This window comes from Loxodonta africana, chromosome 3 (assembly GCF_030014295.1).
Source record: "Loxodonta africana isolate mLoxAfr1 chromosome 3, mLoxAfr1.hap2, whole genome shotgun sequence".
NCBI classification, from domain to species: domain Eukaryota; kingdom Metazoa; phylum Chordata; class Mammalia; order Proboscidea; family Elephantidae; genus Loxodonta; species Loxodonta africana.
In genome coordinates this window covers 72514254-72540199 of record NC_087344.1, presented here as the reverse complement: position 1 = coordinate 72540199, position 25946 = coordinate 72514254, and the positions used below count along the sequence as shown (strand labels likewise).

The window sequence follows — 25946 nt, the reverse complement described above, 5'->3', positions numbered from 1 at the left end:
AGTGTCTGCCACATAATAAAAGTTCAAAAAATGTTAGCTTTTTTTTTTTTAATTTTAGCTATTCTTACTTCAAGGGGCTCATGATCTAGTTAAGGGAGACTGACTTATAAACAAATAATTGAAACGTGTCACAAAAAGCTAGTAGCAGCAGGAGCAAAGGGCTGTGGGAGCCCAGTGAAGGAAGCTGCTGGCACAACTTGGAAGGGGGTGAGGGTACTGGGAAGTCTTGGCAGAAGAAATGATGCTGGAGCTGAGTCTGGAAGGATAGGAAGGTGTGGCCAGGTGAGAATGGAAGAGCAAGGTATTCTACTTGGAGAGAGAGATAGAAGTAAACTCACAGTTAATTCCAGAAATTTGCAATTGTTCACTGTGATGTATGGAAGTGGGCACAGCATAAGATGAGTCTAGATAGGTTGACACAGGAATGGCACATTAACGATTTGGGACTTTATGCCAAGGCAGTGAGGAGCCAGTGGAGGTTTTAAGCAGAGAATAGAAGTGATTGGAGCCGTGTTTAAGAAAGGTCTCCTTGGAGTCCCAGCAGAGGAGGGAAGGAAGGGGAGAGGTGAGACCAAAGCACTGGAGACCTCTGAGAGAGGTCACTGCAGGCCAATGAGAGGAGAGTTGGTGCTGGGGTGGTGGATCTTTGCTGGGGAAGCACCAATGCCAAGTGACAGGCTCCCTGCATTGGCCTGGGCTTCTCTGCCTGCACAAAGTGCCAGGTGCATGTCCCCTCACTTCCTGGGGTTGCAAGCAGGTGGGGAAGTGAGGCTGCTCTCTCAGGGACCTGGTGGTGGTCTGAGCCAGTATTGGGGGAAGGGGGCTGCATTTGTCTACTGTGCCTTTAATATGACCTTTTGGGAAAGCAGTAGGTCTTCGTGGTTAGGAGCTTATTTGACTCTGGAATCAGACAGATCTAGATTCTAATCCCAGCCCTGCTGGTCCCTGGGGTTTAGTTATTCCCTCCATGCCTGGCTTTCCCACCTGTAAAATGGAAATAATAAGAATACTCCCTAATAGGGCAGTTGTGAGGATTAAATAAGATGTTGAGCACTTAGTACACACCAGTAATAAATATCTGGCGTTAGCTGTTATTACAGGCTGTAGGAAAGAACTTCCAGGAATTAGTTGAAACAATTAGTGGTGACTGGAACTGTGTCCCACTGAGCTGTCAGAAGTGTTCTGAGGGATTACAGTATCACAGGATTTTATTGTATTCTTTCTGCAAAGGAAATCTGTAGGGAGTTCACTCAGTCTGTATGTAAGCCATGCAGATCATTCAACTTGGCCCTTTAAAGGAACCATTTTTTAAAATAGAAGTAGGACTGCTGAGAAAAATAGTATTTTAAAGTAAACATGGAAGAAAATATACAGTGTCTTCTGTGTGTGTCCCTACTAGCAACCCTAGTAAATTGGTGTCATCAGGAGACATCACACCCACTGATGTGTGTAGTGGCTCAGAATGCAGAACCCCAGTCACACACACATGAACTCCTGTGTGTGGCCGGAGATGTGCCAGGTACTGGGGGCAGAAGGAAGACAGTGAGGCAGGCCCTGTCCTGGAGGAGCTTGTGGTCTAGAAGGTCAGGGACAGGCTCTTAACTCACTAATGCTGGCACAGAGCTCAGCGATCACTCACAGAAGTCTGTGCAGCACACGGCGGGAACCTAGGGGAAGGAGTGATTCACCTTGGGGAAGAGGAGGAGGTCAAGTAGAACTTCCAGGAGTCCTTAGAGCTTGAGCTGGACCTTGAAGGGAAAATGTAGTTTCTGGGGGTTCGTGAAGCACTCCAGGCAGAGGGCACAGCTTGGCACAGCGTGGATGCATGCCGGTACACGTAGAGCATCAGGAACCCACAGGGGCTCTAGCGCAGGGTGCGAAGGGGGCTGGCTGGAGGGCATGTGGAGAGGTAGGCAAGCACCAGTGCAAAGCTGCTTCAACTTTGGATTCTGTTGGTGATGGGAGGCCTCGTTTTAAGTGGCAGTGTCTTAGTTATCTAGTGCTGCTATAACAGAAATACCATAAATGGGTGGCATTAACAAACAGGAATTTATTTTCTCACAGTTTAGGAGGCTAGAGAAGTCCGAATTCTGCGTGCTGGTTCTAGGGGAAGCTTTTCTCTCTCTGTCCGCTCTGGAGGAAGGTCCTTGTCTCTTTTAGCTTCTGCTCCTAGGCAGTCTTCATGTGGCTTGGCATCACTCTTCTCCCATCTTTGCTTGCTGGCTTGCTTGTTTTAATCTCTTTTATATCTCCGAAGAGGTAGTTTAAGACACCACGCCCTACACCTGCCTCAATTAACATAACAAAGACAACCCATTTCTGAGGGGACTATAACCACAAGCATAGAGGTTAAGATTTACAGCACATATTTTGGGGGGGACACAATTCAATCCGTAACAGGCAGAAACACCGCCATTAAACCTGTATGTTCCAAAAAGCCCTCTGACCACGGGTGGAGGGTGGATCCGGGAGAGGGCGAGTCTGGAGTCCCCGTAGAAGGCTTTCTCAGTCATTGAAGCAAGAGCTGGTGAACACCTGGGTCAGGGCAGTCAGTGGAATGGAGAGGAAGGGCAGAGATTAGAGTTGTTTGCCGGAAATCACCCCGACTCTGAGAGTGTTTGCAAGTGACAATTGAGGGAAAAGGAACAGTGACTGGTGACCCTGAGGTTCCTGGTTTGGGTGACAAGAGTGAATGATAGTGCAGAGATAGGAATGGCTGGGGTGAAGATAATGGTCAGTGAAATCTGCCAGCTCCATTCAGAAAGCTCTGAGCACACTCTCTTAGGAGAAGATCAATTGCAAAGCCTTGTGGAACCTTGTCCGGCTTTGGGCCAGGATTCCCCTCTGGCTTTGCCTGAGTCAGCACTTGAGAGAAGGGCAGCTTCCGTTCCTTCACCTTTCCTCTGTCCACATTTAGCCAGGAAGGTGAACTTCTTCAGTTTTTCAGAAACTCAAGCTGCTGAGTCTGCAAAACTAGAATTTCTTCAGCTTTCAAGTGGTTCTAAAAAGTGGCCTTTCAGTCTGGGTATATCTACCCTGATTTAGCAAGGAAAAGCAGACTGATGTGGTCCTGAACAGCAGCGTCCTGTACTCTCAGGGGTAAGACGGCTCTCCCAGTGCTCCCTGGAGGTCTAGAAAGAGACCTTGCCATTGGATTTACTTCTGGATCCTGGGTCAGCAGATGCAGTCCCTTTTCTGGATCGGAGATCAGAACCATTAAGGAGATGAAAGGAAACGGTCCAAGTGCCCTTTTCTCTCCTGTGCTGTGGAGCCATCCCTGAATCTGATTGGGCTGGGAGATGGTGTGCGTACTGGTGGGCAGGGCTTCAGACAGGCTCTTTGGCATTTGGGAGATTTTCACCAGATTTGTCCTTGGGCATGTGGTATGAAGGTAAAAAAGGAAGTGGCCTGAAACAGGAATGTTTCTTCCTCCTCCACCTGCTCAGGTGAGGCTGTGGCCTCGGAAGTGGCCCAGGGCACACAGCAGTCCTGTACATCCTCCCAGGCTCTGTGATCAAGAGCCAAGAGGAAAAGGAGCATATTGCTTGCTTTGATTTACTTATCTTAGCAATGGTTCCACATTGGCACAGGCACATTGTGTCATTTGGGGGCTGCATTATATACCATCAGGTGTGTGATTTATCCAGCAAGTTTACCCTGTTGATGATGACTTAGGTTATTTTCTATCTTTTGCTCTGCAAACAAAGCAGAAGTGACTGTCTTCATATATAGACTTTGCCCACCTTAGGGTAGCTGCAGGATAAATTCCTAGAAATGAAATCACTGCCTCAAAAAGTATCTGTTATTTCTTTTTTAAAAAATGTCTAGGCTCCTGTTTTTACAACTGGAACAGCCTTATTTTTCCCTCTGCAAATGCATTTCTCTTGGGGTTGAGGCCCCCCTTCCTGAGGGGACACAGAGGTCCCCTCTCCCTGAAGAGGCCGCAGCACAGTGGTATTCATTCTTTTCTGGCTAATGGCTGTCTTGGGTGTGAGTTCCAGCTCCCCAGAGCTTAGCAGTGTACAGGCCTGATTATTTCAGAGGAGCTCTAGTTGTTGGGAAGCACTAGAGGTAGGAAGCAGCAGAGCTGGGAAGGGCTCTTGTCATTCAGGAGGAAGCTGTTTTTTCTGGATATGTTTATAGACTGCCATCTACTTGGCAAAAGAGACAGACTGAGGATCATTAGTGTTAACGGACTCTGCGGCCCCAGGGTCCAGAAGAAAGAGAAAATGACCTGGACGTGGTAGTAGGAATCGGCAAGAGCAGGACTGATGTGCCTGTCATTTGTCTTTGGGCTTGAGGCAGAGCTGGCTTGAGTTGTGATAAGGGGATAGCAGGTGCTTCTAAGGAGAGGCTCGGTTCAGCCCCTTGGGAGACCTTAGAACTGGCATAACCCATAATTCCGTGGAGCTTTTAGAACCCCATTGCTGGCATCTGCCAACTCTGAGAGCAGGAGTCCTGCTATTTTTTGCAGTAGGTATGGAGCTCCTGTGATATGCAGATGACACAACCTTAAAAGCGAAGTAGACTTGAAGCACTTACTGATGAAGATCAAGTACTACAGTCTTCAGTATGGATTGTACCTCAACATGAAGAAAACTAAAATCCTCACAACTGGACCAGTAAGCAATTTCATGATAAACGGAGAAAAGAGTGAAGTTGTCAAGGATTTCATTTTCCTTGGATCCACAATCAATGTACATGGAGGCAGCAGTCAGGAAATCAAATGATGTATTGCATTGGGCAGTTCTGCTGCAAAACACCTCTTTGAAGTGTTGAAAAGCAAAGATGTCACTTTGAGGGCTAAGGTGTGCCTGACCTAAGCCATGATATTTTCAGTCACCTTATATGCATGCAAAAGCTTGACAGTAAACAAGGAAGACCAAAGAAGAATTGATGCCTTTGAATTATCGTGCTGGTGAAGAATATTGAATGTACTATGGACTGCTAGAAGAACAAACAATTCTGTCTTAGAAGAAGTACAGATACACGAGGAAATGCTCACGATCATTAGCCATTAGAGAAACGCAAATCAAAACTACAATGAGGTACTATCTTACCCCAACAAGGCTAGCATCAATCCAAAAAACACAAAATAATAATGTTGGAGAGGCTGTGGAGAGACTGAAACACTTATACACTGCCGGTGGGAATGTAAAATGGTACCACCTCTTTGGAAATCTATTTGGCACTCCCTTAGAAAGCTAGAAATAGAACTACCATATGATCCAGCAATCCCACTCCTTGGAGTATATCCTGGAGAAATAAGAGACCTCACATGAGTAGATATATGTGTATCCATGTTCACTGCAGCACTATTCACAATAGCAAAAAGATGGAAACAACCTAGGTGCTCATCAGTGGATGAATGGATAAGCAAATTATGGTATATTCACACAGTAGAATACTATGCAACGATAAAGAACAACAGTGAATCCTCGAAATATCTCATAACATGGATGAATCTGGAAGGCATTATGCTGAGTGAAATTAGTCGCAAAAGGACAAATGCTATATGAGACCACTATTATAAGAACTCAAGATAAGGTTAAACAGAAAACATGCTTTGATGGTTACGAGGGTGGGGAGGGAGGGAGAGGGGTATTCACTAACCAGATAGTAGACAAGAATTATTTTAGGTGAAGGGAAGGACAGCATACAATATAGGGGATGTCAGCACAGCTGACCTAAACCAAAAGCTAAGAAGTTTCCCGAATACAACCAAACACTTCAAGGGATAGAGTAGCAGGGGCGGGGGCTGGGGACCATGGCTTCAGGGGACATCTAGGTCAATTGGTGTAACAGTTTATAAAGAAAATGTTCTGTGTCCCACTTTGGTGAGTGGCATCTGGGGTCTTAAAAGCTAACGAGTGGCCATCTAGGATGCATCAACTGGTCCCAACCTGCCTGGAGCAAAGGAGAATGAAGAACATCAAAGATGAGGAAAATGTGAACCCAAAAGACAGGGCCACATAAACCAGAGATTCCATCAGCCTGAGACCAGAAGAACTAGATGATGCCCAGCTACCACCAATGACTGCCCTGACAGGGAACGCAACAGAGAGTCCCCAGTGGAGCAGGAGAAGAGTGGGTTACAGAACTCAAATTCTAGAAAAAGACGAGACTTAATGGTCTCACTGAGACTGGAGGGACCCCAGAAGACATGGCCCCCAGGCTCTCTGTTAGCCCAAAACCAAAACCACCCCTGAAGCCAACTCTTCAGACAAAGATTAGACTGGGCTATAAGACATAAAATGATACTGGTGAGGAGTATGCTTCTTAGGTCAAGTAGATACATGAGACTATGTGGGCAGCTCCCGTCTGGAGGCAAGATGAGAAGGCAGAGGGGGACAGGAGCTGGTTGAATGGACACAGGAAGTACAGGGTGGAGAGGAGGAGTGTCCTGTCACATTGTAGGGAGAGCAACTAGGGTCACATAACAATGTGTGTAAGTTTTTGTGTGAGAAACTGACTTGAATTGTAAACTTGCAGTATAATTAAAAAAAAAAACCTTCACAGCAAAAAAAAAAAGTACAGCCAGAGTACTCATCCAAATCGAGGATGGCAAGACTTCACCCCACATACTTTGGACATGTTATTGGAAGGGAGGAGTCCCTGGAGAGGGACATCATGCTTGATAAGGTAGAGGGTCGGCAAAAAAGAGGAAGACCCTCAGCGAGATGGATTGATAAAGTGGCTGCAACAGTGGGCTCAAACACAGCAATGATTGTGAGGATAGCGCAGGACTGGGCAGTGTTTTGTTCTGTTGTAGATAGGGCCACTGTGAGTTGGAACTGACTCAGCGGCACCTAACACCAACAATAGGGAACTCCTGGCGTTACCATGTTTGGGTGAGTTTCAAGATGTGTGTTCTCTTCTGACTCCCCTTCAAGGTGGTCCCTCAAGAAGGTGCAGGAAGAAAACCCCATCACCTCCAGGCCCTTTGCTAAGTACAGTCATACCTCAGTATCCTAGGGGTATTGGTTCCAGGGCCCTCCCACTGATGCCAAAATCTGAAGATGCTCAAGTCTTTCATATAAAATGGCTTAGTGTTTGCATACAACCTATGCACATCTCCCGTATACTGTAAATCATCTCTGGATTACTTATGATACCCAATACAATGTAAATGCTCTGTAAATAGTTGTTATACCGTATTGTTTAGGGAATAATGGCAAGGAAAAAAAAGTCTGTGCATGGTCAGTACAGACGCAGGCATCACAGGCCTAACTATATAGTGCACGTCAGCAACAGCTTAACATTTTTTTTTCTCAAACATTTTTGATCTGTGAGGTTGGTTGAATCTGCAGATGCAGAACCTGCATATGTGGAGGGTTGACTGTACTCTGCAATGTATTATTAGGTTCTCACTGCAACCTAAAGAAGTGGGGGTTATCCCTATCTTTTGTTGTTACGTGTCATTGAGTTGGCTCTCACTCATGGTGACCCCATATACAACTGAACGTAACATTGCCCTGTCCTGCACCGTTTTCACAATCGTTGGTATGCTCCAGTCTATTGCTGTGACCACTGTGTATTTTAAGTGCGTTCCAACCTAGGGCTTATCTTCTAGCGGTATATTGGACAATATTCTGTTGTGATCCATAGGGTTTTCTTTGGCTAATTATCAGACATAGATCACCAGGCCTTTCTTCCTTGTCTGTCTTAGTCTGGAAGCTCTGCTGAAATCTGTCCACAATGGATGACCCTGCTGGTATTTGAAATACCGGTGGCATAGCTTCCAGCAGCATAGCAACATGCAAGCCACTACAGTATGACAAACTGATAGACGAGCGGTAGATTGGAAATTACAGAGGAGAAAACCAAGGCTCAGGGGATTAAGTAAACTGTACACTGTCACAAAGCCATTCAGGTCAGAGCTGAGATTTCCAGCCCACACTTGTGTGACTCTAGAGCCCATGCCATCCCATTTCTCCATACAGGCTAGGCTCTGTCCTCAGGGAGCCCAACTCACATAGATTGCTGGACTCATAGAGCCACAGAGCAGGAAGAGACCTTGGCAAAGCTGACCCAGCCCCTTCTTTCCCAGAAGAATGGAGACTGCCACTGCCTGGGGACAAGTCCCTCTCCCTTTTGCAGTGGGTAAGGAGATTTTCAACCGTGTCACCAAGCAGTTAATGGCCTAGGCACAGATAGGACCTGGCTTCAGGACCCAGTTCTGCCACTTGTAGCTGAATAGCCTTGGACAAGTCACTCTGTGTCTCCAACTCCAGTTTCCTTTTCTGTAAAATGGGCATAATGATGCCCACCTTCTAAGGTTGTAATGAGGATTAGATACAACGTGTTATTTTGCATAGAATGTTCAGCTGAGTGTTTGGCACGTAGTCAGGACCCAGGGGCCAGTTCTGGTGAGACCCAGTTAAGTTCTTTGCTAGAGGGTCTGTGCATGTCCTGAAAGAGGCATCATGAGTCCGCTTCCAGGTCTACTGTTTGAATGGTTTGGTGGTCTTCCCAGCCCTTACAGATGGCATTTGAGGAAAAGGAATTTCCTTATATGCACGATTGCAAGTTACCTGGGAGAGCTGAAGCTTACCAAGAGTGTTGGCTTTGTCCTTTCTATCCCCTGATCTCCCGGTGTACCCCTGCCCTGGCACAGAGCCATGTACATCCAGGCACTTATGCTTACCTACATGTTTTCATGTACATGCTGTCAGTTGTACCTTCTCTGAGGCCCAGCCTTCCCTGATCCCATTACTGCTCTGAACAATTCTAGTGGATTCAGAAAAATTTTTAATTAAAAAAAATTATTATAGTAGTCCATGGTAAAATAGTCGAACAATAGAGAAGAATATAAGAAAACTCTCCCTCTCCTCCTTGGGTCCCTAGTTCCACTGCCTGGAGGTATCCACTGTTAACATTTCTTTTAGAAATTTCCTATGCATATTCAAGAGTGTGTGTAATCTTTTTTTTTTTTTTTTTTTACCCAAATGAGATCATATTATACATATAGTACTGCAGCTTGTTTTTTTTTCATGTAAAGTATCATAGACATTTTTATCAGCAGATGTGTGTCTCGTCTTAATGGCTGTATGATATTCCCTTGTCCGGATGGAACATAATTTAGTTCACCAGGGCTCTCTTGGTAGACATTTAGATCGTTTCCTGTTTGGTGTGTGTGTGTGTTTTGATTTTTGTTTTGTTCCTAATACACACGTTCTGTAGGGACCACCCTTCAGTACATTTATCTTTGCTTACCTGGGTGAGTATATTGATCGGATGAATCCCCAGAACTGGAGTTGCTGGGCCAAAGGCATGTGCGTTTTCTTTTGCTTTGTGTACGTGGTTGCACACATGTTTTCTGCACACCAGCTGGACCTATGAGGTCCTGGGGGTTCCAAGGTGGAGAAGCCCCAGGCCCTGCCCCCAGGAGCTCACCATCTAGAGAGGACACACACCAGCAGACATAATGAAAATGCCTTCACCAGTGCAAGAACAGAGCGGCTGTTGGTGGGGCTCGTGGTCCTTGTGGTTGGTTCAGTGGCCTCTTACTGGCTCAGAGCAAGTGAGGCCTTCATGTGGACCCACCTGGCCAGCTAAGGGGCGCCCCAATGGCAAAGCCTGTTGTCTGACTCTGGAATCCCGCCCAACAGCATCTTGCCTCTTCGAGCAGCCAGAGCCAGCAGCATTTGGTAAAACTTCAAAAATGAACTGTATAGTTCCTTCTCAAAATTGTGAAATTTAAAGTTTTGACGAGCAGCTAAGGAGAGGCAGTTTGCTGTCCTCAGTCCAAATTGTCATTCTCACAGGATGATGGTAGTGATTTTCGCTGCTGAAAACAGTATAAAGAGAGAGAATTGCGTGCACCTGGGCCTGGCTTGGGCTTTCCCCGTCTGTCGCTCTGGCAATCTGGGATGGATGGAAGGAAGCAGGGTTTGTCGAGTGCCTCCCACACGCTGCCTACTGGCAGTCTTCAGGGGAACCTTACATGGGGACAGCGGTGTCCCTCTCCTCTAGGGAGGAGACTGTGGAGCAGAGGAACACGGGTCCAGGTCACCCAGTGGACAGAAAGGTGACTCTCAGACTCAGCCAGCCATTCTTCAATTGCTTTCTACCTTCTCCTTGCCTGATTCTGGCTGTCGTGGGTGGTAAGAACTTGAACTCCACGAGGACTCTGTGGCAGGCTGTGTTTCCAGGCTGAGTCACTGCGCAAAGCAGTAACTGATGGTTTGAGCGGAACGGCCCCTTACCACATGCTCCTGCCAGGACCTTCCTAGTTGTGTCTTCTCTTCTGACCCAAGTGAGCCAGGGAAGGCTGGCATGACAGGGAGGGCTCTCCAGTTGCTTGGTCTGCCGTCACTGCACATGGCAGAAGGCCCCTGGCAGAGCCAAGGGACCACCACAAATGTCTCCAAGCCAGTGTGTTTGGCTCTTGCCCTGGATGGGGGATGCTAGGCCAGCATGCCTGAGAAAGAGCTATTAAGTCTGTCCCTTCCTCCTCCAACATCCACACACAGTGACGGAGTATTTGTTGTCACATCTGCTTCCGGAGGCCCTTGGGAGGGGTGAGCTGGTGCCAGGCTGGAGACGCTGCCCTGCATTCTGCTCTGGTGGCTGTCAGTGTGGCTACTGGTGGAGTCCTTTGCCTCCAGGAGCAGCCAGCCTGATTCAGCACACAAGGACTAGTTTCCTACTCACCTCATCCATGCAGGGAGAACTTCCCTCCACCTTTGTGTGCACGGGCCCTACGCTTTCTCCCAGCATCCCTCTCTAGCACAGCCGCCTGCCCAGGGGCCTTTAGCCTCCAGACTCTGTCCCCACAGCCTTCTAGGAGGCCATGGAGGAGCCCAGATGGGACTTTCTCAGGGTAGGGGGACAAAGAGAGACATCACTAATTACATAATCTTGTGTGGAGCTAATCTCTGATCCTCTCCTTCTGGAGGAAACTGGACCTGGATCCCCTGGGTGCAGGCCTCTGGCTTTCTGTGAGCAGCGTGGCCCTCGGGCCCCTCCTGGCCCTCAGGACTGCTGTGCTCAGCATGTTCTCGTCCTGCTGAGGAAAAGGCAGTGGTGAGGCCGGGGTCTGGTGCGGATGTGCCGAGGGGGAAGCAGGCTGGGCTCCAGGCCCTCCTTCTGACCGCCCTGCCCACTTCCCACTGGGCTGAGTCACTTCCTCTCTGGCTGCTGCAGGTACTCTCCCACATGCCAGAGCAGAGCTGCCTTCAGGGGGCGGGGCACCCCCTGAGCCGCAGCTGCCCCCGAGGCTGTAAGACACATCTTTTAGAGAATGATGTGATTACGTATTCTTGACAGATTGGAGCTATATATCCTCTGCATTTTAGAAATGAAGGAAATCGTCGCCCTGTTTTGGAACAGTGAAAATGACAGCATATGCGTGTATCTTTGTCATCAGGGAGTCCTGGCTGAAGCCCTGAAGCCAAGGGATTACTAATCCTCTCCGTCCATCTCCCCATCCCCCAGCATCCGTTCTGAGCACTGAAGCAAATGGCTTCCAGTGGATTCCTGGGGACATTGGTTGTAGCCTTCAAGCTCCCAGGAAGAGGGTTCCATGCCTGCTTCAGGGATGGCTGTCACTCACATGCAAAGGGAAAGACTGCTAAGAGCACCCTGTTCCAGACAGGCTATCGGGAGTAGAAGAGAACAGGTCTCAGGGAACCTTCTTCTGCCCCAGTGACCTGGGCCAGGGTCTCTATGCTTTGGCTTCTGAGCAATGGAAGGGGGAATCTTTACTTCATCAAGTTGTGAGAATTAAAGAGAGTATCTAGGAATTACTAAGAATGGTACCTGGCAAGCAGTAGGTGCTCATCAAATGGGGTTAAAAAAGAGATGTGCCTGCAACATGGTTAATGTAATTTGTATCAACTGTACGTGTAAAAAATGTCAAATTGGCAAATGTTGTGTTTTACGTATTCTTTAGAACAATTAAAGAAAAAGATACCTGCCTGGAGAGACTTGCCAGGGTAAGGTCACCTCAGCTCAGCTTACCCTGTAACCCGGCAAAGACCTGGCGACACTGCCAGCCACTGCCAGCCGTGGGATCCCATTTGATCCCTTAACAGTCCTGTGAAGGAGGAGCATTAACATCCCTGTTTTGTCGATGAGGGAGCTGAGGTCCGTGGAGGGTAGATTAGTCCAGGGTCATAAAGCAGGTGAGTAACAAATGCAGAAATTTGAACCTAGGCTTACATGACCCTAAAACCCATCTTGCTCTCCACACTGGCAATTTAGGTGACTGTCCAGTGGTTTGAAACACTTGACTTCCTGAGCTACAAATTCCTCTTGGTCTCCTGGGCTGACTTTGGGGTTGGACAGCAGGTGTGTGTAGGGAGGGCAGTGACACTGGTAGAAGCACCTACGTGTGAGTGCTGAGATCCTGTGGGGTGGCTCCCAAAGTGCGTGAGTCAAGAGAGGTAACTTAGCCTCTGACACTGCCTTTTTCTCCAGGGAGACCCTGCTCAGGGGACCCTGAACACCTCCTCCCTGCCCTACTCACCTGCAGCTTTATGGCTTGGCAGCTGTCTGATGAGGAGAATGATTACTTATAGGGAAGTCTGGGGGGTACTGTCCCCTCTGTGCTTGGCATTCCTAAAACTGTGGTAGATGTCAGGATGGAGGAGGAGCAGCTAAGGAAGCAGTGTGGGCAAGTAGATAGAACATGGGATTGGTAGTTGAAGACCTGTGTTCACACCCAACTCATCGACAACTAGCCAGATGACTTTAGACAAGTCCCTCAGTATCTCTGAGCCTGAATTTCTTTTTCTATAAAATGTTGTTTTTTTGGGGGAGTGTGATCAGTTATACACGGCTGCTAACCAAAGGATTGGCAGTTCGAATCCACCAGGCGCTCCCTGGAAACTCTATGAGGTAGTTCTACTCTGTCCTTTAGGGTTGCTATCAGTCGGAATCGACTCAGCGGCAACTGGGTATCCTGGGTGGGTGATCAGTTACGATCATGTACTTGAAAGTGCTTTGTAAACTAGAAAGCATGTGAGGAAGAGTGGTTGTAGTGGTTAATAAGAGGATGTGAGCCTCCCATGTGGGTTCTGAGTCTGACAGTTACCCCCAGAGAGACGCCCAGAGAATCCGAGAGGGCACTGGCAGCCCTCTAGTATGGATGGATCAGGTCTATAAAGCACAAATCCCCAGGTCCTCTCGGTTGGATCCTGTATTCAGATCTCAAATTGCTCACCTCCAGTCTTGTTCTTTCATTGCAGGTTTAGTCAGCTAAACGTATAGTTGGGTCAGGAGTTCTCTTTTCTGGGGAAGTGAGAGTGGTTGGAATTTTTCTGACCAGCAGGAGGACCTGGTGAGAGGAGGCAGGCGAAGCTGTCACACACTCACGTGTCTTGCTGTAGGAAAGCAGATTTTTGTTGGATTCAGAAGGGATTTTCCCACAGTTAGTGCTAGTCTGGGCCCTGACTAGTGAGGGGCTCGGCACAGGCTGCAGGCGTGTGGTGGATAGGTTTAACTCCTCAGCGGGGGTTGCTCTCCAGCAACAAACGCTGTCCAGGCACCACCCCCAGAAGCCAGCCCACCCCGAGCCCACCTGCCCTGTATGTTTCTGACATTGGAACTTTCCTGGCCAAGCTCTATTCCCAATCCCAGTGCAGCTCCAGTTCCCTACACCTGTGACACACACACACACACACACACACACACACTCTCATCCTGCATTCTGCCTACTCCTTTCTTCTACCATGAGCTGGTGGACCAGCTGGCCTGACCCTGGTGCTTTCCTTTGGTCTCCGATTGGGCAGAGTTTGCCTGTGAACAACCAAACCTTGTATCTCTTCATTTGGCTATTTCTGTACTCATCTTGCAGTCTAGAAGTGTCCCCTGCCCCAAGGGACTTCAGTGCCTTCTAGATGTGTAACAAACTGCTCCACACTGTGTTTCCTCATTCAGCAGTTTGTCAGGCACTGGGTGGGGTGCTGGGAGAAGATGTGTTGGGGGTGGTCCTGCAGGGGAGCTCACAGCGTGGGGGGAGGGAGCCGGGCAGGTGAAGCAGTGGTTACGGCACAGTGGGAGGGGACAGAAGTACACTCAGTTGCTGTCAGCACTGGAGGAGGAGCTAGCTCCAGCAGAAGGCCCTCATGACAGCTTGTTGCAGAAGGGAACACCTCGGAGAGGATTGAGGGAGAAGGACAAGTGAGCCAGGCAGAGGAGGGCAGGGCAGGGGTGTTAATGGCACACTCAGGGAATTGTGAGTCACTCGGTGTGGCTGGATTTAGGTACATATAAGGACATTGAGGCCAGAGAGGTAGCCTGGGCCCGGTCAGACTCGCTGAGGAGTTGGGTTTCTTCCTGAAGATCATGGGCACCATTGGAGAATCTCCACAGCAGAGATAGACAGACATAGCAGAGACAGAGAGACATATACTGCAAGCCCCGGTCCCTGAGGCAGAGGAGAACATGGAGCCTGCTGGGATCTTTTTGTCTGGCTCCAATTACACAGGTAGTTGAGTTGGGGCCTTTCAATGGAGTCACTCCTGCACCTTCTAATAGAGCCCCACCATCTTGCACCTGGCCCCTTCATCACACAGCCCTTTGAAGATGCCACCAGGTGGCAGACCAGGAGATTGCATGGTGGCCTCATTTTTTCCCCCATTCTTTCAACTCAAGTGCTAGGTGTGGGGGTGAGGGACTGTGCATGACTGTTCTTTCCAAGCTGGCTCTGCCCAACATGTACAAGAGTCTAGGTTCTGCTACTGGGAGCTGTGTACCCAGGGACAGGTCCCCTTGAACCTGGGCAACAGATTTCTCCGGGGCCTTGGGAGCCTCTCCAACAGCTTACACTTTCTCCTCTGCCTCCAGGGACCTGAGACTGCAGTATATCTGTTTGTCTCTACTGTGGAGATTCCCCCAGTTGCTCCCATGGTCTTCCCACCAACAAAATGGGAGAGTTGGATTTAGAGACCTTGAACTTTTAGGATTCCATGCATTTCAAGTGGTTGTGAGCCAGAAAGAGGCAGACATACCATCCCTAGCGTCTGTCACCACCTTGCCACCTGGCTGCTTGGCCTGAGCCCCCAGCCCGGGGCTTCTGGCAGCTACAGCAGAGTACTGTGGCGCGTGGATGAGTAGACCGACTGAAGCCACCACTGCTGCGCAAGTCGTCAGTCTTACTAATTCTTAGATGAACAGAAGAGTTCTAAAAACTGGAACAGACCAAGCTGGTGTAAGACCCCAGTCAGGCAGAGGAAAAGGTTCTTGGTTGCCCACCTGTGGTCTGAACACGGAGGGCCTGAGCATCCAAGTTCCAGTCCCCTGCCAGTGCACAGCAGCCTCAGAGGCGAGGACTGTGACTGTTGTGACGTGGGGAGGCAAGTCCCTCCAGACACATCAGAGAACCAGTTGCGGTCTGCTGGCAGCCTGGCAGGGGGGCAGTGTGAAGAGCTCCCCCATTTCGTCTTATCCTCCCTGCCCCACCACTCCTAAGCCACGTCCCCAGAGGCAGTCTTCCTTCTCCTGCCCAGATCCCCTCCCACCCAAGCAGATTCTGTTTTCCTAGAACACTCTAAAGGCCTAGCAAAGGGGTGCTTCCTTCCATCACAAGGTGGGGGGCTCTTGGCTGTCTTAGGATAGAGGAAGCTCCCCGTTCTTCCCTACTGCTTGGTCCTAACAGATAACTTCTTGTTTCAGGCCCCACCTCTGCGATGGAGATGGGTGGGCACCTCAGACTATACACATGTGTTTTAGGCTTATTGGGTTTGAAGTTACAAGGTTTTTTTGTTTTATTTTTTTAATTTTGAAAATTTTCCAACCTACAAAAAATATTGCAAACATTCTACAGTGAACACCAATATATCCTTCACCTAGCTTCAGTGATTATTAACACTTTGCTATTGTTTTCTGTATGCTGTGTGTATACTATTGTTATTATTTTCTGAACTATTTGAGAGTATGTTTGCAGACATCGTGACCATTCTTGTAAATGTTCGTCCCTGAACACTTCATCGTGTAATCACCTCAGAACAAAGACTTTCTCCTGTGCAACCACAGTACGCTTTTCAAGTTCTAGAAATTTAACATTGATACACTACTGTTCATTATCTAATAAACAGCCCATATGTAGATTTTGCCAGTTGCCCCAATAATGCCTTTTATAACTTTTTTTCCAATCCAGAATCACTCATTGCATTTACTTGTGTGTCTTTAGCTCCTTTCATCTGGAATAGTTCCTCAGGCTTTACTATGATGACATGGACGTTTTTGAAGCATACAGGCCTCTCTTGTTGACTCTCCCTCATTCTGGGTTCATTTGTTTCACTAGAGTCCAGTTATGCATTTTTGGCAGAAAAATAACATAAGTGATATTATACCCTTCTGAGTGCATCATATCAGCAGGCACATGATGTCAGTTTGTTTCTCTGTTGGTGGGACTAACTTTGGCCACTTGGTTAAGGCTTCAGCTTGCTTTAAAAAAAAAAAATGGAGGCATAATTTATACATGGTAATTGTCACAGATCTTTTGAAACCGTACAGTTCAGTCGTTTAAAAAAATACACATACCCTGACGTTATAACCTTTGAGAGTAAAAGTTGAGTGCAGAACCTTCTGCACATCTGGGCAGACCCACCACTGCCCTTCCTATGCCTATGCTTTTTTGGGGCGGGGACTCACTCTTGGCCCTGGGCATGTGTGAGTATCTGGTGCGTAGGAATCACATGCCTGGCCTGCATGTGTATGTGCACATGTGTGGATGCCTACAGGGATGTCTCTGAGTGTGGGTGGTGGGAGCCTCCTTGCCTTGGCTGGGCTTCAGCTGCTTTGTTAATTGGGTGGAGCTGAGGACAGTGGCTGCGTTTCATTAACTCAGTACCATCTTCTTTTACAGCCCACATCCTTTTGGAGGTTGGTGGTGTGTCTCAACATTTGACCATGCTGTGCCATACAGAGCCCTACCTGGCTCTACCCCACCAGCTGTGCCGTACTTGCCACACTGCACCCCTGGGCTTTGGCCGTCATTGGCCCTAGAACCCTTGTGCATCCCTCATGGGGTCACGGAGACCTTCATTGCCTTGCTGGGAGAGCTTGGGCTCACATGACCCAGCAGTTGTGGGGTGAGATGATCTTAGCCCCAAATTGACAGGTTGAGTAGGATTAGACATCCCTACCTTGGGCACGCCATGGTGGCTGTCACAGAAGGCTTTCTTTCTCAGCTCTCTTGTACAGAGGCCCACAGCTTGCTTCCCAGGCTTGGCAAAACAAACAGAACCCCCTGCCTTCAGAATTCAAACACACAGTCACAGCCTGCAGAAGGCAGGGATGTCAATCTGGGTTCTCTCTCAGTGCCTTCCTCCTGGCTGCCACCTCTTACCCCCATTGTTGCCTTACTGGGCTTCCTGTTGAGTTCAGGTTCTAAGGGGACTGGTGTCAACTTGTGAGGATAGCATGGGCAAGAGTTGACAGATTTAAAGCTCCAGAGACTTCTGAGGTGGGGACTGTTGAGTTCCTGGGGAGCTGAGCAGTGGGCCCAGAAAAGACCAGGCAAATGGTTGCACCTGAGCCAGGCTGGGCAAGGGCCCTTCACTGCAGCTTGAGGACCAAGTCTCTCTGAGGTATCCCAAGCCCTTCTAAGACCAGGATAGCCAGAGCTTCATCATCATACTTCTTACTTACTTACTGTGAAGCCAAGTGCCCTCAAGGCAGACCTCAAATGGAAGCATTTGTGGACTATTTGCAGGTGTGTCTCTGGAGGAACACAGCATGAGTTGAGTGTGGGGCAGATCCCCATTGTAGGTCAATTGGGGAGGAGGAAAAGGGCGTGTGTCACCAGGAGCTGACTTCATTCACTCACTAATGAGCCTGCAGCAGCCTCTACTCTCCCAGCCTCTCACAGGCTTCCTTCGCTTCAGTCAGCTCTGGGTGGTGTGAAGAGACATTCAAGAAGGGAAGCAGCCTTGCTACCACTTCCCCTGCCAGCATCTTTTTCCTCTCCCTGCCCGTCTGCTCCCATCCTTCTGTCCCCCTGCGTTTTGGAGCAGTTCCTGTGCCATTTGCTTGAGCTGAATCCTGAGTGGAATGGGTGGGGTCAGGCTGAGCCCACTCATTGTCTGTGCTGCAGCTGCTCCCGGCAAACTGTTGTCTAGACCATGGCTGTGCGTAGGCAGCATCTACACAGATGTGACGACGCCTCCCTGGTGCTCTCCAGGGAACTAAAGAAGAGAGGAGGCTTAGTGCCCCAGGTAGGGTGGTTAGCAGGGTTAGAAGGGTGGTGATGCCAGCATATCTACTGAGGGGCAGACCAGCTGGGGACGTGAGGGCAATGGGCAATCACAGGGCCACTAATCCTGGTGCTAATTATCACCAACTGGAGGGAAGGCATCTGTTCATTCATGGAGTATCTGCTAGGCCAGGCACTGGATGTGCAGTGGTTTTGTATGTATGAATGTATAGATGTGTCTATGTAAGTATATGTATGTATATATGCATATTCATATGTGCGTATGTGTTTATATGTGTGTAGGTATCTTTTTTCCTGTCGTGGAGTTTTTAGTCTAGTGGTGGGGAACAGACAGTAAGTGTATAAACACACAAATGAATACATATTTACAAAATACGGCAAGTGTTACAAGGGAAAATTACAGAATACTATGAGTGGTATCAGGGAAGGCCTCTCTGAGGCAGTGATATTTAAACTGAGAAGGATGCATAGGAGTTAGCCAGGCAAGGAGCGGGGAACACCGTTTCAGACACATTACTTCTCCAGCTTTTTAAGATGTGTTTAGAAGCAGTTTTCCGTTTTTCCCTGCTTTTGTGTGAATGATTCAAATCTGTTTCCAGCATGAGCCTCTTTGGCAGAAGTCACAGCCAAGCCTAACCATGTTTTCTCTTCCACTTGGGGACTGTTTGGTATCAGGGGCTCACTGAGGTACGTGGCCCTAGTTACTCTCAGAGAGAAAGCATGGGTCTGCTCCTCAGCGGCAAAGATCTTTCAGATCAGCAAATTTGGGCTTGAAGGAGGGCGAGCCTAGTAGATTGAGCTTGAAGTGCATTGGGCCATGTGTCCTACTTTTCTGGTTAACCGTATCTGGTCTCCTAGGGTTTAAAATAAGGGCGATGGTGGCAGCCTGTGAAAATTTAACCTAACTGGTAGATATGTACCAGTTCTCAGGTGGGGGAGGCCTTCCAGTAATAGGGCAAAAACAAACTCTAAATGAAAAGACAGAAACATTTGACTACATTAAAAATTTAACCTTTTTTTCATTAAAAAAAGTTAAAAGATTTAAGAAAAAATTCACATCTTATTATGTTAGTCGTAGCCTTAATATATAAACCAAAAAAAAAAAAAAACCCAATGCAGTCAAGTCGATTCTGACTCACAGCAACCCTATAGGACAGAGTAGAACCGCCCCATAGGGTTTCTAAGGAGCGACTGGTGGATTCAAACTGCCGACCTTTTGGTTAGCAGCCGGGCTCTGAAGCCAGTGTACCACCAGGGCTCCTTAATATATAAAGAGCTCCTAAAAAATCAATAAGACCAATACACATACCAGTAAAAATTGGAAAATGGATATGAACTGGAAATTCATAGAAGAAATAATGTATATAATCAGTAAACATGTGAAAGTTCAATCTCATGAATAATTAAAGAATTATGAATTTAAACAATGATGGAGTCCCTGAGTGGCACTCAGCTATTAGCCGAATGATTGGGGATTCAAAACCACGCAGAGACACGTCAGAAGACAGGCCTGACAATCTGCTTCCGAAAGGTCACAGCCTTGAAAACCCTACGGAGCAGTTCTACTCTGCACACGTGGGGTCCCCATGAGTCACATCTCAGCAGCAGCTAACAACAAACTGCTCATCATTCTGAACCAGGGCCACTATAAATGAACCCTGACAGAATGGGAGAAAAACACAGAGCAGAACTCAGATTCTTGCTGGACCAACTGAGACCAGAGGCTCCTAAGACTGTCACCCTGAGATACTCTTTAAACGTTGAACTGAAACTATCTGGAGACCACCTTTCAGCAAAATAACAAAGCAGCATGCAAAACAAAGGATATTACCTGTGAGAATGATGCTCTATTTAAAAAAATATATATATATGTGTATATATGTGTATATATATATATATATGTATTTCTATATGACCAAAAAGTCAATCACTCTAAAGCAAAGATGGGAGGATAAGGAGGCAGGGAAACTAGAGTACCGGAAATGAAACAAACAAAATGCAGAGAAAGAGAATGTTGACTCATTATGAAAAATGTAGGTAATTGTATAGAAATTGTCAGATGGGACCCCAATATATTGTGTAAACTTTCACCAAAAACACAATAAAATGTTATTTGAAAAACAACAACAAATTGGCAGTTTTTGAGAACAAGGACATAGTCATGGTACAAGTGCACCCTACACTGTTGATGGGACCATAAGTTGACACAGCTTCCCTGAGAGCAGCCTGGCTGTGTATGTCAAACACCTTAAAAATGCATGCTGCATTTGACCTGGCATTTCCACTTCTTGGAACTGAGGGAATGAGACAAGTGTACCAAGATGTATGTATGTGACGGTTAGTATTAGAAAATGGGAAGAACCTAGATGTCCATAATGAGGAAGCAGTCAGAGAAACCGTGATCTATTTGTACTGGGGAAGATAGTAGCTCTTTAAGGTGATGCTATGGAATATTGTCATGGAGGGATATTAATGATGTTTGTTTACTTGTTTTACAGCTCTATTGATATATATTTCATGTACCATAAAATTCACCCTTATTGTGTATTTTAGTAGGAAAAAAGGAAGCTTACAAAATGGTATTACAGTGTGGTCCAAATTTTTGTAATAATGAATACTATAATGTAAGCACACACACGTACACACAAATATACACAGGGGAAAAGTCTGCCAGAATTTTGACAGGAATTACATCTGGGTGGTAAGATTGTTGTTGTTCTTGGTTGCCATCAAGTTGATTCTTACTCATGGTGACCCCATGAGTGCAGAGTAGAACTGCACCATAGGATTTTCAAGGCTGTGACCTTTTGGAAGCAGATCACCAGGTCTATCTTCTGAGGCGCTTCTGGGTGGATTTGAACTGCCAGTCTTTCAGTAGTTGAGCACTTAACTGTTTGCACCACCCAGGGACTCCTTGGTGGTAAGATTAGGGGTGCCTTATTTTCTTTTTTTGTGAGACATAATATTTATTAAGCCACTGAGATTTGGGTAGGTTGTTGCACCACAGAAGCTTACTGATAATAAACCTCACTACAGTCCTGTGAGGTGGGCACCAATATTATTGCTATTTTATGGAAAAGTTGAGGCACATGAAGGTTAAGTAACTTACCTACAATTATACAGTAAACATGATGGAGACAAGGATTTGAACCCAGGCTCTAGTACTGATGCATATATTTTTGGTGTTGGATCTGCTTAACTAGAAAATGCATGTAGTGTTTTCTGAGTTAAAGAACCTGAGATTTTTCTAATACTTTAGAAGAAAATAAGGGTGGAGAGGACATAAGAGGACTAGAAGTCCTGGGGGAAAAAATAATTCACCAGGTTCGTCACCAAGGAATACATAAGTTAAACAATGACAACTATATTGAGGTGACTGTCAAAAATAGTAACTCTCAGTCTACCAGTCAACTACAAGACCAATAGCCTGCAGGAGCTTCTAGGAGACCCACCTGCCAGTCCATGGAACTATTAACATGTGTGATATTACAGTCTGGCATTAATGTATTTATTATATACCCCTATGAAATGTAGAAACCCTGGTGGCGTAGTGGTTAAGAGCTATGCTTGCTAACCAGAAGAAAACCCTATGGGGCAGTTCTATTCTATCCTGTAGGGTGGCTATGAGTCAGAATCAACTCGATGGCAATGGGTTTGATTTTTTTTTTTAATGAAATTTTATCAAAATATCTCACTTCTTCATATTCACTTTTTCTTTCTTGATGGTGGCAAGTGAGAGGGATTTATTACTATGCCATAGTCCCTAGGCCCAAAATGTTTGAGACCCACAGCACCCAAGTATATGGCAAAAGTTCTCAAAAAATCCCAATGGTTGAAACAGGAAACAAGTTCCATGATCATTTAACAGATAGCAGTGGGAATGCTGTAAAGCATAGGCTTTATTTATTGAGCTGATTTATTGAGCTGTAATTCCACTGAGGGTTTTTGGTGACTCTAGCTTCACATTTGTGGTTGTAGTATTCCCAGAACTCTCAATGGAGTGAGTTCCTGAAATGCACAGCTGTCTCTTATTTATTTTACTGATTTTATGTAAAAACCACAGGAGCACAGCTTTTACAGTATTTGACTGTGATTGGCCTTGTCTTCTCAAGTTTGGGATGGAAGGGGAAAAAAACAAAATGCAATAAGAATAGCATTAAAAACTAAAACTTACAAAGGAATGATTAGTGGACTTTTTGCATGGGGTTATAAGTTAGCAATTTCCTCAAACTAGTATATGATAATTGATTATATATCAAAACAGATAAAAATCCATATTTTGTACCATGAAGGACAGTTGTATACTAGACAAACACCTAGTCTAAATGACAAGGAAATTGCTGAACTTCTTGGTTATAACTTTTTTTTTTAATTTTAAACTTTTTATTGTGCTTTATATGAAAGTTTACAGAGCAAATTAATTTCTCATTCAATAGTTTATACCTAAAGTGTTCCATGGTATTGGTTGCATTCCTCACAGTGTGTCAGCGTGCTCCCTATTTCCACCATAGCTTCCTTGTTGCCTTTCATTCTGATTTTCTACCCCTTCCTGCCTTCTCATCTTTGCCCTTGGGCAAATGTTGCTCTTTTGATCATATAACTGGTTGTTCTAAGGAGCACGTTCCTCTCAGGTGTTATTGTTTATTTCATGGGCCTGTCTATGGTTTGGCTGAAAGGTGGTCTCCAGGAATGGAGTTCCAGTTCAAAAGGGTGTCAGGGCCATCCATAGTCTTGGGGATTCCTCCAGTCTCTGTCAGACCAGTAAGTCTGGTTTTTTGTTTTTTGGGTTTTTTTGAGAATTTGATTTTTTGTCCTGCAGTTTTTCTCCCGCTCTGACCAGGGGCCCTCTGTTGTGATCCCAGTCAGAGCAGTTGGAGTGGTATCCGGGCACTATCTAGCTCTTCTGGTCTCAGGGTTATTTTCCTTTTTTTCGTATCTGTATTGTCTAATGTTTCCACTGAGAACACCAGTTACTTTTTTTTTTTTGAAATTTTATTTTATTTTGTTATTGTTACAAGTATACACAGCAAAATATACTCCAATTCAAGTTTCTACATGTACAATTTAGTGACATTGCTTACATTCTTTGAGTTGTGCAACCATTCTCACCCTCCTTTTCTGAGTTGTTCCTCCCTCATTAACATAAGCTCATTGGCCCCCTAAGGTTCCTATCTAATCTTTTGAGTTGCTATTGTCAATTTGATCATGTATGGATAGTTCTTAAAAGAGCATAATGCTCAAGGCAGACCTTTTTATTGGTTAAGCGAAACTATTGTTCAGTTTTAAGAAGACTTGAGGGGTTATTTTTGGTTTAATGTTTAAAGATGATTTAAGGGGAATAGTTTCAAGGGTTCATCCAGCCTCCACGGCTCCAGGAAGCCTGGAGTCAATGATAATTTGAAATTCTTTTCTGCATTTTCCCCCTTTTGATCAGGATTCTTCTACGGAATCTTTGATCAAAATGTTGAGTAACGGTAGCCAGGCACCATCCAGTTCATCTGGTCTCATAGCAGCATAGACGGTTGTTCATGGAGGCAGTTAGCCACAACACCAATTACTTTTGTATGAGAAAAGTTATAGAAGTTTGGAGTTCTAAGTTTCTTCGCCCTTTGGAGAAAGGTAAAGGCCATACTCCTCATTATGACCATCAGGTCCCCTAGAGCGGCCCTTGCCTCTCTCTCTGGGTCACCTCTTGCCACTTCCTGGCTTACGTAGTACGCTCCGGTAACAAACAACTGGGAGTTTGTTGCTAGGTGCTTACGTTGCTATGTACCTTATACCTAGCTCGCCCAGTCCCCTCTATGTGGAATGACCTCTTCTCTTGCCCAGCCCACTCTACTCCAGTACCACCTCCTCAGGGGAGTTTCCCCTGAGCCCCTCACCCAGGCTGGGTACCAGGCCTTCCCTGGGCAGCCCTGTGATCCTCTGTCTTCCCATGCAGAACTCACCTGTGTACATCTCCCATGCCCTACCTCCTGGACTCTGGCTCCCAAACTATTTGACTTAGGAAAACTGGGAGTAGAAACTCTGTTTTTGTTTTTTTTATCCAAGTCAAAGGGTTAATGTCTTCCAGAATCTGGCTCCTCTGTCCACCTTTTATTTTAACCATTGAGGAAATACGGATTATCAGGCAAATCAAAACGTTCGCTGATCTCCAGTGCTGTCCTTTAACTGGCTCTTAAGTGCCCAATGTTAAAGATAATGTATACACTAAAGAAATAGCTGAAACTAGGAGAGTGGGAAGAGAACACCCACTGATAACCATGGGTGTTTTTCTCTCTGAGAGAACCTAAAAGTCAAGGAATGTTTGGGAGAAGGGCTTCTCAGGACCATAGCTCTCAAATTTCGTAGAACGTAAGAACCCCGCAGCTTCATGTGTAACGTGCCATTTCTCAGACCCCACTCCCCACCACTCTCCAGAGATGGGCTTGGTAGAGGTGAAGTGGGGGCCCAACAATCGGCACCTCAGGCCATTTGGCTGTAGTTAGGGGGAAGGCCTCACTGTGGGAACGCTGGGCTCAGATACGCACAGAGCTGGCTCTTCTCTCTGTCCCCGGCGGTCTGTCTGGGCTCCCATTTGGCTTTAGCATCTGCACAAAGCCCGGCTTCCTTCTCACTGCGTTTGACAGCCACCCTTGAGGCAGGCTGGCTCCCCACCTCTATAGCCAGTATGTACTGCCTTGGGGTATGTGCGCCCTTAGCCCCTAATGAATCTCAAGTCGAGGGGCCTTGGCTCTTTGCCAGCGGGAACTATCGTGCTCCTCCGGGAGGGGGAGGAGGTGGCGGCGGTGGCGGAAACTAGAGCGGCAGCTGGGATGCATCCCCAAGTCCGAGACTTGCAGCTTCAGGCTGGTTAGCATGAGAAAACTCCAGTGACTTACTCAGTGAGAAAGGGCGTTTTTGTCTTGTCTAGAGCCAAGAATGAAGCGGAGAGCATCAGACAGAGGAGCTGGGGAAACGTCGGCCAGGGCCAAGGCTCTAGGAAGTGGCATTTCCGGAAATAATGCGAAGAGAGCTGGACCATTCATCCTTGGTAAGCCTCTGCCCGTCGGGCGAGTGGTGTGCTGGGGCAGGGGCAGCGTGTCAGCTCGCATGGTCTGACCTGCAGATGTCCAGAGTCAGGTGCTGCACCCACAATAGTGTGGGCCTGGCGCTTACCTTCACTGCTTTCAGTGAGCACATCTATGTCAGTGGGAGATCCGGGAGCCTTAGGTCACTCTGTACCAAAGCTTGTCATCTTTGTTGTCATCCCACCAGCCTTAGATCAGTCTCAGCTGAGAGCTGGCCTCTGTCTCTTTCTTCCCCCAGAGAGTCCTGTGTGTGCTCCCAGGATGCCCACTGTACCCAGAGGAGGCAGGCAAGCTACACTAGACCCCAAGATCCATTAGCCTAGGCATGTCTTTGATCACATTCCAGGATAGTCAGATGAATTTCACAAAGCATTTTGTAGAGCACCCTCCTGCCCCGTCAAACTTCTCATAAAATTGGGACAGAAATCCTGTAGAATTGGATTTCACAGCAGTCCCAAGGAGCAGCAGGGCCTTTCTGGAGGATGCCTGACGTCCAGCAAGTCCACATTGCTTGTGGTCACAGTTGTGGGTGGTATGGGCTCTGAGGAACTTGACTCTCCTGGCGGCCAGAGACTGGCGTGGGTTTTGCTTTGGGATAGGATCTTGGACTTGTGAGCACAGGAGAGTTACAGCTCCGTTCCTTTAGCAAATAGTTACTGGTACCTCCTATGCACCAGACCTGTGCTGTTTGCTAGGGATGTCACAGCGAA

At 46.9% G+C, this 25946-nt stretch overlaps 1 protein-coding gene across 2 annotated transcripts in view; it reads left to right on the top strand.

The window, feature by feature from the left end:
• STK40 (serine/threonine kinase 40) overlaps positions 1-25946 on the top strand; it is a 51327-nt gene that overhangs the window by 1860 nt on the left and 23521 nt on the right. For both annotated transcript variants that reach the window (XM_003415499.4, XM_010595216.3), the window contains exon 2: positions 25080-25199. In XM_003415499.4, coding sequence (XP_003415547.2) covers positions 25080-25199 — 120 coding nt within the window. The remainder of the gene's footprint in view (positions 1-25079; positions 25200-25946) is intronic.